General features: G+C 40.6%; 1 protein-coding gene across 2 annotated transcripts in view; it reads right to left on the reverse strand.

Moving 5' to 3' along the window:
* Window positions 1–13036, reverse strand: part of MPZL1 (myelin protein zero like 1) — a 64906-nt gene that overhangs the window by 24324 nt on the left and 27546 nt on the right. For both annotated transcript variants that reach the window (XM_039459900.2, XM_039459899.2), the window contains exon 2: window positions 2368–2534. In XM_039459900.2, coding sequence (XP_039315834.1) covers window positions 2368–2534 — 167 coding nt within the window. The remainder of the gene's footprint in view (window positions 1–2367; window positions 2535–13036) is intronic.

Below are 13036 nucleotides of genomic sequence, written 5' to 3' on the forward strand. Positions count from 1 at the left end.
ATCTAACCGCTCTTTAAAAGAAGGTTATCACCTTTGAGTGTCTGCCTGATGATTGCCTGATTTTCTATGGACTTCAATAAGGTCCTCACACTCACTCTTGCAGAAGACTTCAGTGGGAAATCTTTTCAAGTTTAAATAGTTCTTTGGACTGTCTTGAGTAAACTTACGTTTTTAATCTTGCCTCTATGGGAACATCAGTGTATGTTCTATGCTGATGTGAAGCAGGAGAATGCCTTTGCATGTCTTCCATGATACGGATTCTGTGCTCACCCTTACGGCTACTGGAAGGGAGGGCCTCTCTTATAAAGACTTCTAGACAGCTGGGCATGGTGGCTCACACCTGTAATCACAGCACTTTGGGAGGCCGAGGCAGGAGGATCACAAGGTCAGGAGATTGAGACCATTCTGGCTGACACAGTGAAACCCCGTCTCTACTAAAAATACAAAAAATTAGCTCGGCATTGTGGCACACGCCAGTGGTCACAGCTCGTTGGAAGGCTGAAGCAGGAGAATCACTTGAACTTGGGAGGCAGAGATTGCAGAGAGCCAAGATTGTGCCACCACACTCCAGTCTGGGTGACAGAGCAAGACACCATCCCAAGAAAAAAAAAAAGACCTCTAGACTATGCATTCTCCATAGGGGAAATTCTCCCCCAAGGGGGCAAATGCTGGCTCTTGGGTGAAAAGGTTTAAGAAAATCGTACTCTTTTATATGTAAAACAGATACACAGGGTATCTACAACAATAAAATTTCATGGAAGGGGGCAAAGATTAAGAAAAAATGTCAAAAGCCTCCTTTTAAAAATAAATGTTAAAAAGCACTGAGAAGCACTGCCTTAGGTAATCAATCCCTAAAACCTATGAGGCAGTAAATTATTATTAGCAGATTTTTCTACCTGAGAAATAGTATGTAAGGGAAATCATACAGTATTGAAGTTTAAACAAATCTAACCTGTGTGGTGTGGCCATGGGTAAGTAACTCTCGAGTCAGTGTCTGACCTTCCCCACCCCATCTTCCTCATAGAGCTGTGAAGATTAAATGGCATAGGCATATGATGGACCCAAAACCTACATGGTGATCAACAAATGAAACTATTTAGAAGAGTTGGGTATTCTTAAAGATAGATGACAGACTATCCTTGCCAAGTACTGACAACCTGAAATGTGCAGCAACAGTGATAAAATATGTGCCAATATTTGAAGGGCATTCAAGATGCTGGGAGAGCAACAGTAACAACAAATTATGTATATTAGTAACTCAAGAGCTAGACCCTCTCCTGAGCACTTATCTTGTATAATCTCACTTTATCCTAACACTGCTGTGTGCGAGGTTTTATCAACTCCATTTTACAGACAAGAACCAGTATAGGCCAGGAGCGGTGGCTCAAGCCTGTAATCCCAGCACTTTGGGAGGCCGAGACGGGTGGATCACGAGGTCAAGAGATCGAGACCATCCTGGTCAACATGGTGACACCCCGCCTCTACTAAAAATACAAAAAATTAGCTGGGCATGGTGGCGCATGCCTGTAATCCCAGCTACTCAGGAGGCTGAGGCAGGAGAATTGCCTGAACCCAGGAGGTGGAGGTTGCAGTGAGCCAAGATCGCGCCATTGCACTCCAGCCTGGGTAACAAGAGTGAAACTCCATCTCAAAAAAAAAAGAACCAGTACAGTAAGTTCATGTTTAATAAACACCCACTGCATAACCAGCACTCCACTAGTTACTAACTAACCTTTTTCTCAACCCTCTGGTGCCATATTTCCGTTACATCCTTCATCTTACTCCAAAGTCATCTATATATCAGCCTTCCTCTTAATCATCTCTGGGTGAGAGAAAGGATTCTGTTTTAGACATTTTTGAAGGTCCTACATAACCTACTACAGAGTAGGATCCCAATCAATTATTGCTAAATCAGAAGGACTATATGTTAATTAAAAAAATGATCAAATCAGAAGGTATATATAAGGTGTGTATTTATGTTTTCCCAAATTATATATATATTATAATTTGGGAATGCATAAAATAAATACCAATAAAAATGGGGCAATGAAATATGAAAAGATGCAGGATAAATCCTGATTAGAGTCACTGTGGTAAATTAAGATCGATTTCAGAATGGGATTTGATGGTGGAGAGGAACTGAGGGGATGGCAAGGGAAGAATCGCATGCAAAGACAAGGAAACCAGCTGCATTTAAGAGATGCAGAACTTATTTTTTCCTGAAAAGTTTGAAGCAAGAGAAGAGCCTTGAAGTCTACGATAGATAACAAATACACTCATTTTGGAAATGAGCAATGGATCACTAATTATACAACGGTAAAGAAACCTGTGAGGTAGGACCAGCCAAGAGCAGTTAAGCATTCTTACCGACACGGCCGTGTCAGCCCCCTCTGGCTGGAAGCTCCAGGAGACTGAGGTCAACCTGCCAGTCGTATTAGTAGACTTGAACTTGCAGGTCAGCTTCCCTTGTGTACCATTTGCCACGAAGATTTCTTTTGGTGTATATACTTCCAAGGCTGATACCCCAGCTATCACTGAAGAGAAAGGAATAAGGGTAGTTAAAAGTAGGATTTAGCATGAATAGCACTGTGCATTTTTGCCAGACGAGAAAAGATACAGGAAAGTTCCTAGATATACACAATAATTCACTGCCATTATATATTTCTGGCAGAATGTTCTATAGCTAAGTATTTCCTACAAACAGAACAACTGCTGATAGTTTAAGTTTGTATTGCTTTTTAGTTAAGACATTTTTACTAGTTTGGCTATATTGAATATATTTTTTTTAATTAATAGACTTTTTTAAAAAAGCAGTTTTAGGTTTACAGAAACACTGAGTGGAAAGTAGAATTCTCATATTCCCTCACTCCTCCTGGCCACCCTGTTTCTCTTATTATTAACAACCGGCATGTCCATAGTTTACATTAGGGCTTGTGTTAGTGTTTAGATCCATGGATTTTGACAAAGGTATATAGTGACATCTCCACCTTTACAGAATCATACAGAGTAGTTTCACTTCCTAAGCATCTCCTGTGCTACACCAATTTATTCCTGCCCTCCTTTCCCCGACACCCCTGGCAAACACTGACCTTACACTGTCTCTAGGTTTGCCTTTTCTCAAATGTTACCTAGTTAAAATCACACAGCATGTAGCCTTTTCAGGTTGGCTTCTTTCACTTAGTAATATGCATTTAAGTTTCTTCCATGTGTTTTTGTGACATGGTATCTCCTTTCTTTTTATTGCTGAATAACATACAATTGTATGGATTTACAACACTTTATTCATTCACCTACTGAAGGACTTCTTGGTGGCTTCCCTGATGATCTATTTTTAATGACGTGATAGACGTATTTTTACGTCTTTAAGTTGTCCTCATGCTCATCTGTTACACTGCAATTGTTATCACGCTGAACTTTTCTCATCATCTGTATGTAAAGCAATTAAAACTATCCTAAGCTATAACTTCATTTTAAAGCCATGTTTGTTATTTAACCGATCTTTTTCCTATAAAGAACTTAAGGTAGAAAATGCGTATTTTGGTTTTGTTAGTGAAATCATACCTACCATAAGATTTCAGTGTGCTAGCTAAGTATGCACTTAAGAAACAGCTGATTGACACTTCACCCATCAAGTTTTGTTAGTCAGCCTAACCTCAGGAAACAGTAATTAAAATGTGTCTACCACTTGGAATATAAAAATGTCTTTTTTTTCAAGATCTGCAATCATAGGCAGCTGCAGGAACTGCTAAGGACTGCTACTAAAAGTATTTGCTAAATTGTTAATGATTGCTAATTTGAACATAATTTTACTGCTATAAAAGAAATGCTTTCACAGACAAAATAAAAGTCAGGAAAAAAAACTTATTTGGCCTAAAATTGTTAAGAATATCCACCTTCGATATTTTTAAAAGAAATAGTTTGCATCTATTTCTGCAAGATATAAATATCTGCAGTGTTGCAATTATTCTCAGAATGCAACAGACGGGCAGAATAAGGAAGAGTATTGTCAGTCAGGACTGATGGTCATTTACAGAATTTTTTCTCCTTGAGGACTTAACTGACTCTCAGCCAAGGAGAAAAAGAATACTCCCCCATTCCTCCCAACCATCTTGCAAATGTTTATTCTCAGGACACAATGGGCACTTTTGGCTATTCTTTTAAATAAACTGATAGCCATACTGCATCAAACAGATTTTTTTTCTGCTAAAGAGGGTGGATTATTATTACAGGGAACAATAGATTATTATTTGTGGTCCAAACCTCAAAACAAGCATTTCTTTCAGAGGCGATGCAAACAAAAGAGTTCCTTGCTATTGTGGGTAGACAGAAAAGCAGCCTCAGGGCACTTGAGTTCAAAATGAAGGACAAAGCACAAGACTAGACTAGCGGAGCAGCTTATTCCAGGAAGCAGCACTGGCTTGCAACCCTTATTCACTCTGTGTGATTTTGACTAGTTTTCTCCATGGTGATAAGCACTGGAAAGCCACTGTCTCTAAAGTCTATAATTAAGGTTTCTTAAGGATTTCTTAAACCAGATCCCTGACTCAAGGCCTGGTTGCAAGAACTGTCATCCTGGGACACAAAGATGGAACTAGACCAAGTGTCCAAGTTTACAGTCACAGAATTTTGAGCAAAAAGACTAACCAAATTCCCAAACGGCTTTTAGGCATCTATTTAAGACAGAGATTTTGTTATACCAAAGCTGGTTAATAAACAGTGTTATACCAAAGCTGATTAATAAACAGGCAGCTTTTTAAAAAAACACACAATATTCATTGGCTAATTTGAAAATGTAGCTCTTAGCCAGGATTGTGAAATCCAATGCTAGCCAATCAACTAGCTCAAGATAAAGAAAATGACTCCATACACAGGGAAATTAACTTCCTCTCATCCCTGGCTATCTATGCTTTCCTCTAATACTACTCTTGTCATCATTTTCGGAGATTTCACCAGTCATAAGATAAACCTTCTAAAACCCTAGTCCGTTTATCTTCTCCTATAATCCGGTTACCTAAGATGAGGCCTACCCCAGCCATTCATTCCTCATGGCCATACATGTTCAATCAAGTTCAGGCTAAAGCTGACTCCTTACATATTTTAAGTTCGGCCTAAGGGTTTTTCTGTACACTATGAACTATAACAAATGTAGGTATAAACAGACTGTAGCCAATGACCTTGTGCCAATCACCAAGTTTTAGCCAATCAAATGTAGCTAACTGTTCGAACTGTGCTCAAATAAGGCAAACGCCGAGCTATAATCAATCCAGCTGTTTCTGTACCTCACTCTGGTTTTCTGTATGTCATTCTCCTTTTTCTGCCCATAAATCTTCTACCACGTGGCTGTGCTGGCATCTCAGAGCCTACCTTGCTCAGAAGGCTGCCTAATTCGTGATTCGTTCAATGCTCAATTAAACTCCTTCAAATTTAATTCGGCTGAAGTTTTTCTGTTAACCTACCCTAAACCAGGGCTTCTCAACCTCAGCACTTCTGACAATTGGGACAGATAATTCTTTGTTGTGAGAAACTGTACTGTGCCTTGTAAGATGTTGAGCAGCACCCCTGGCTTCTGGTCGTTAGCAATAGCATCTCCCCTGCCTCCAGCTGTGACAACAAAAAATGTCTCCAGACACTGCAAATGCCTCCTCAGAGGTGAAATCACCCCAGCTGAAAATCACAGCTCTAGACCCTATCATCAGTACCTGCACCCACTCCAGAACTGCAATTTCAGGATTTTCTACTCCCTAACTGATCACCTCTTGGCTTTTCAATATCCTCCAAAACCCTAAGTTCACTGATCCTTAAGCTGCATCAGAAACTAAACTCCTATCATGTCGTCATTTGTCTTAATCAGATTAAATCCCATGGGCCACCATTGAACTCACCCCTGTGCATGCAAAATCGACTCTCCCACCTCTCCCTTCAGCGCCTTCACCTGGCCAAATCGCCATCCTGGTTAAATCCAATTCTCTACCCACTCTGCAACTCTACCAGAGTGGCTGACCATGGCTTGACAAAAGCACACAATCCCACTGCCTATTTTCACCTTAAATTTATGGTCAATAACCTCAAAGGGACTCCTAATGGGTCTGGCAATCCATCCACATTGCCCTAATCCATCTGATTTCCATTTCCCTAGAGGACTATTTTAAACCTTCCTCTCTAACCTCAAATTTCCACTTCCTCAGGTTTCTCACTCCCATATAATGACTTAAATGACTTCTTATTCTGTTGAGAAACCAGAAGCAATGAGAAGAGAACTTCCACATGTCCAGACACCACAGCTACCCAACTCCCCGCATCCGTGCTCACAGGTGCTGCTTTCCCTGCACTCCTATGTAGGAGTGTCGGTCTGCATTCCTCTCCAGGATCAGCCTCTCCACTGCACATTACATCTCATCTTTTCTTGCCTACCGAAGGACATTCATTGGTCCAGCAATTCCCCTTCTTCTGAATTTTTACTCACTATTGAATTACCACCAGCAGCCATATAAACATACATATTTATATTTATATCCCAGGTTTAGAGGAAAAACCTTGATCTTGCATCTCCCTGCAGGCGCCTAGGTCCTCCTTTATTTTACCAATCTTGGAAGAACTGTCTGTTCACACTGTGTCCAGTTTCTCTCCTCCTGTGTTCTCTTGAATAAACCCAATTTAGGCTTTCATCTGTTACTCCATAGAAACTGTTCTTGTTAAGGAATGCAATGACCTCCACGGTTAATTCTCAAATCTTGTCTTATTGCCTTATCTGAAACCTTTGACAGTTACTCCCTCTAGAAACTTTTTTTCTTTTTTAACAGTTTAGCTTTTGCAAAGCCTCTCCCTCTTGATTCTCTTATCTTATTGACTGCTCATTCCCTGGTTCTCCTAACTGCTATTTGATTAAGAGCCCAGATCATTTCTCATAGTGTTTATCTATTTATCATTCCTTCTCTCTTTTTTTTTTTTTTTTTTTTTTTGAGACGGAGTTTCGCTCTTGTTACCCAGGCTGGAGTGCAATGGCGCGATCTCGGCTCACCGCAGCCTCCGCCTCCTGGGTTCAGGCAATTCTCCTGTCTCAGCCTCCTGAGTAGCTGGGATTACAGGCACGTGCTACCATGCCCAGCTAATTTTTTGTATTTTTAGTAGAGACGGGGTTTCACTATGTTGACCGGGATGGTCTCGATCTCTTGACCTCGTGATCCACCCGCCTCGGCCTCCCAAAGTGCTGGGATTACAGGCTTGAGCCGGCCTTATCATTCCTTCTCTTGGTGACTTCATCCAGTTTCAAATGCTCCCAAATGCTGATGACACCTACACACACACACACACACACACACACACACACACACACACAACTGCCTACTCAACTTCACTTGGATATAATTGGCATCATTTCAAATTTAGTATGTCCAAATTAAACTCATGATTCCCACCCCAAAACTTCCTTTCCATGGTCTTCTCCAAATCGGTAAATGGCAAAGCCAGTTTTCTAGTGGCTGAGATCAAAACCCTGAACTGTTTTGTGACTCCTCTCTTTCGCACAACTTTCCTCCAAGCTGTCAGCTACACATGTCATCTCTACTTAGAAACCTGTCTAGAAATTGATCTCTCTCTGCCTCATTTAGTGTCACCATCTTGGTCCAAGTCACTGTCATCTTTCACCTAGATTAAATATCAACAGCTTCCTAACTAGTGTCTGCCTCCTCCAGCCTTCCCCACTTCACAGCAACTGGTCCACAGAGAGGCCAGAGATCTTGCTAAAATTCAGGTCAGGTCGTATCACTCTTCTACTCCAAATCTTCATAGAGTTTCCCATCAGCCAGGATCAGGCCAGTCTTCATGTGGTCCACAAAGTCCTACATGAGCTAACTCCTGGCCACCTCTCGGAATTCATCGCCTAGCCTGACCCCCTCAAATATGTTGCAGCAGCCACTCTGATCACCATGTTTTTCCTCTGCCTATGGTGAATGTACCCCTGATAGAGAATGCTATGGACAAAGAGACCAAAGATACCCAAGAAATCTTGATGCCATAAGAGACAAGGGAAGAGTAGCCAACTGGCCAACTGTGTGAAACGCTGAGAGTTGGGTGCTCTACATAGTTGATTGCAGGGAGAAGATCCTTGCTTAAAACTGCACATGGTTTTCTTGCACACAGCATCTAAAACCCAAATTAACTTTTACCCAGCACACAGCAGCAGTTTCTGACTAACTGTGATGAGCATGAATGGCATCTTGTTAGAAGGAAGTGTTCTCCTGTGTGGGTAAAGAGAGAAACTAAATCACAGGTTCCCTCTCAGGCTGTATTCCATGCAGTTGGAGCAAGGGATGAGCTCACTGGTTTCTTAAAACAATTGGGAATGGTTTGCCCTGTCCATTCCCCCAACTTTTTTTAAAGAGTCTAGGAATATTATGGGAATATACAGTAAAATTATTGTTGAATTCAGATAGCTCATCGACAGAGTCATAAAAAAGTTTTTAGGAACTAATTAAAATGGCTAAAAATGCAAATGTAAGGACCACTGAGATATACAGAAACTATATTGTTCTAATCTACATTCCATGTCATTAAAGACTAGAATCCCAATCTGAATAAGATTATTAAATAGGTTCCTTTGAGGCCGAGGATTTATAATTATGGCACAGGCACAGTAGCAAAAAATGGCTGTGAAATGTAGTAGAGCTTTGGTTGAAAACTCATAGATGGGAAAAAAAAAAGTCTCCTGTTGATTCATGAAAAAAACCCAGTTGTTTGGGAATAAAAACACAGAAAAGAAATGAAATAAAATAGGTTAAATGATATACAAACATTTTCATATCCAGCCAACTCTGGATTCTGAGCTCCACATAAACTTGCATACAAACTTCAACATAGTAATGACAGCTGAGCTTACTTTCTCTCCGGGGAACGATTCTATAAGGAGTAGAGAATCCTGCTTAGTTATGCTAGAGTTTAAGGGACAAGCACATAAGCAAAGAAAATCCAAACAACCCTTCTCTTAGAGTACTCTGGGGAATAAGGTTTCTAAAACGTACTGTTGCTCAAAGGTATCATTTAGCAATGAAGTAAGTGATACTGACCCTCAAAATAGGAGATCAATTCAAATGAAAAAAGCCTGCAAAGTCATTTGACAAGTAATCAAAAAGTCTGTGGAATCATCTGACTAGGGGTCATTTTTACAATAATCAAAGGATATTCAAAATGTAATACTCTTTCAATTTGCATGGACAACCAGAACATTTCAGAAAGGAAAAAAAAAGCAAAGACAGAAAACAAAACAATATCCATCACAATCACACAGAAAAAGGCAAATTCAAGAATGGTTCACCTAAGAGGCTATTTCCTGACATGACTGACCTATTTCAATATTCTGAATTAGTGAAATAATAGAGTAAATAATGTCTCCCAATTACATGCCAAGATGGTTTTCCTCCAAGTAAATTCAAACTGGCATACTATAAAATCATTTGAAATACACTGTAGCAGCATTATCAGGAACAAACACTTTCACAGCAGGGAATATAGGCAGGGATCTTGAAGCTGTTACTGGTTGAAGCAATTCCATGTCATGTTACTACTGGGTCCATTTATAGCACACTGGTTTGTAAAAACCTTTTTGTGTGTGTATGTGTGACAGAGTCTTGCTCAGTTGCCCAGGCTAGAGTGCAGTAGTGAGATCTCAATTTACTGCAACCTCAGGCTCCTGGGTTCAAGCAATTCTCCAGCCTCAGCCTCCCAGTAGCAGAGACTACAGGCACCCACCACCACGTCCAGCTAATTTTGTAGTTTTTAAGGTAGAGACAGGGTTTCACCATGTTGGTCAGGCTGGTCTTGAACGTCTGACCTTAAGTGATCCACCCGCCTTGGCCTCCCAAAGTGCTGGGATAACAGGCATGAGCCACAGCACCCTGCCCCTAAAAACCTTATCTTTTTAACAAACCTTGTTAAGGTTTTCCTTGAAATTGAAAAAGGCTTTTGTTTTGATTTTTTTTTTTTTTTTTTGAGACGGAGTTTCGCTCTTGTTACCCAGGCTGGAGTGCAATGGCGCGATCTTGGCTCACCGCAACCTCCGCCTCCTGAGTTCAGGCAATTCTCCTGCCTCAGCCTCCTGAGTAGCTGGGATTACAGGCACACACCACCATGCCCAGCTAATTTTTTTTGTATTTTTAGTAGAGACGAGGTTTCACTATGTTGGCCAGGATGGTCTCAATCTCTCGACCTCGTGATCCACCCGCCTCGGCCTCCCAAAGTGCTGGGATTACAGGCTTGAGTCACCGTGCCCGGCTTGTTTTGAATTTTTTAAAGCACTTTGACGTTACCAGTATAAACTCCTGCTTTGTACTCTTTTAAGAGTACAATTAAGCAATCTATTTAAACAGCTTTCTGGCCTAGTTCTTGTTCTCTGTTGGTACACAGCAACAGTCTGATATAGTAATATCTCCTAATAAGCATAAATATGACTTTTTAAAACATACTAAAAGAGAGGAACAAAAGAGAACACTAAATACAAATTCAGGGTAGTTACAACTGGAACAGGGTGGAGGAGGCAGGATGTGAAAGGTACACCCTATTGGTAATGTTTTATTTCCTAGGCTGGTGGTAAGTACATGGGTACTCATTTTAATACTGATAGTGTAAACCATACACACATACACTCTTTTGTATATATTTTACTTTTTACAGTAAAAATTTTAAGAGAGGCAGGTCGACATTAGTAAAGCAATTTAAAAGTTTTACTTTTTAAGTTTCAGAATGTTCCAGTGGAATTCCACACATGATTCCCTCATAGTGTATACTGTGACTTCTACAATCAGTCTGGATAAAGTAAAGCTGACTCGATGACGTGTGCTGCTGGAGACAATGCAGGCGCAGAGCTGCCTTGCTGCCACCATGGGGTCAGACTCAAATCCCTCTTGGGAACAGGGCCACCCTGCAGCTGAAGTGAGTTCCTTCCTCCTGCAAATCAGGGCTGCTATTGTGGACCTCCCTCGGCTGGATGGCACAAAGTAGGGGGGTGGCTGCAAAAATATACTCCATTCAACAAGCCCCAAATATTCATAAACTAAGCTTTCATTAGTCAGGAACACACTCTTCTATACTCTTTGTCTACAGTTATGCTTCAGGCTTCAATCTCAAGGGACTTCCTCTCAGCATCTGCCCCAAACTCCACACCCTGTGCTCCCCGACATCCTGTCCTTTCCTTGTCAATGCTCTCCTCCCACCCCACTGTAATAACCAGCTGTCTGTACCCCTCAGAGGGCAAAGGGCTGTGTCTACCTTGTTCACTATTATACCCTCATAACCTGACAAATGCCTAGTCCTTTCGCAGTGTGTTCAACAAACATTTGTTTGAATGTCAGGAAAAAATGAATGAATGAATATGAATGAATGAATGAAAAAAGAATATAATATATCAAAATAAATTCAGATAAGCTCAGTCATAAAAATCAACTGGCTCTACAATGAATGGCTTCAGCATAATGCCCAACACAAAAAGTGTTTGCAGAGATGATTCAGGGTCAAGTTTGAACACGGACACTCCCTTGGAGGAGATTTAAATATGTTTCTTCCAAGAATCACCTTTCTGTGCAGGTGAGAGAATCATCCCAAAGGAGATTCACCTTTTGAAATATTTGATTAGAAAAAAAAAAAAAAAAAAATCTAGCCAGACGTGGTGGCTCATGCCTGTAATCCCATCATTTTGGGAAGCTGAGGCAGGGAGCAAGGAAGGACTCAAGGGATTGCTTGAGTCCATGAGTTCAAGACCAGCCTGAGCTACATAGTGAGACCCTTGTTTTCACACACAAAAAAAGAAACAAAATTAGCTGGGCACAGTGGTTCAAACCTGTGATCTCAGCTACTCAGGAGGCTGAGATAGGAGGATCGCCTGGGCCTGGGAGGTTGAGGCTGCAGTGAGCTGTAATTGTGCCACTGCACTCCAGCCTGCGGGACAGAGTAAGACTGTCTTAACAACAACAACAACAACAACAACAACAACAAATCCATGTGCTTTTACTAACACACAAGATTATCAAATCCCTCTCAGGGTCAATTCCTTTCACTCATGATCGATGTCCAGCTGGCCACATATCTATCCTTAACATTTTTTGTACCAACAAAGATCTTTCTGTTTCTCAAATGAGAAAAGCTCAAAAGGTCCTGAATCAGGCCAGTCATTGAACTAATCACTTGACTCTTTAAAGCCCTGGGATTCCTTCTTGCCCTTCTCTATGTATATCCTGTTCATCTCTCTCTCTCTCCTACAAATGGTCTCCTTTCTTCAATCAACCATTCATTCTTTCAAACACATGCTGAGACTCAGCCTCTACTCAAATGTACTGGTAGCCTAGTGGAGACAAATAAACATCTACAGTGCAGCAGCAGAAGCACCGTGCCTGGTCCCTGGGATGCACAAAGTGCTATTAGGAGATTTTAAACAGTGCAGGGCTTCCATTAAATACCATAGGCTCAAAACATTAAGCAGGCAACACAAAAGCCCCAGCTGCAGTTAGCTTGAATTGTATCACCTGCATAAAGCATCCAGACATTTCTCAGTTCTTAGCAAGCAGATGAAAATAAGGTGGTAGGAAAAATCAGATTATTTTACTTCTGTTAGACTACTGTGAACTAAAATGCTTAACATAAAGAACATGTTGAAAGCTCTGGAGGCATATCTAATACATAAGAAAACAGCACTCTCAAACACATATTTTACACTTCCCAGGTGCTGAAATGGCATATTAAAATTGCTCTTCAGGAAAAAGACCATGGTACCTTAAATCTATCTTTCTGAGCTCTCAAGTCTTATCAGGTTTATAGATGTTAGAAGATACGTGAACCAAAATTTAACTGAAACCAGAAAAGGCTAATACAGTTAGTACTACAAGGACAGAATTAGATATTAGAAAAAATACACCTATGGTTGAGGGCAATAAGCATATATTCCTATCCTCAAAAACAGCAAACATTTTTAAAGATTTAAAAATACTGATGCCTAATGAAACTACTGAAAAACACTAAATTACTCTATATGATACTATAATGATGGATATAT

This window comes from Saimiri boliviensis, chromosome 19 (genome assembly GCF_048565385.1).
Source record: "Saimiri boliviensis isolate mSaiBol1 chromosome 19, mSaiBol1.pri, whole genome shotgun sequence".
NCBI classification, from domain to species: Eukaryota; Metazoa; Chordata; class Mammalia; order Primates; family Cebidae; genus Saimiri; species Saimiri boliviensis.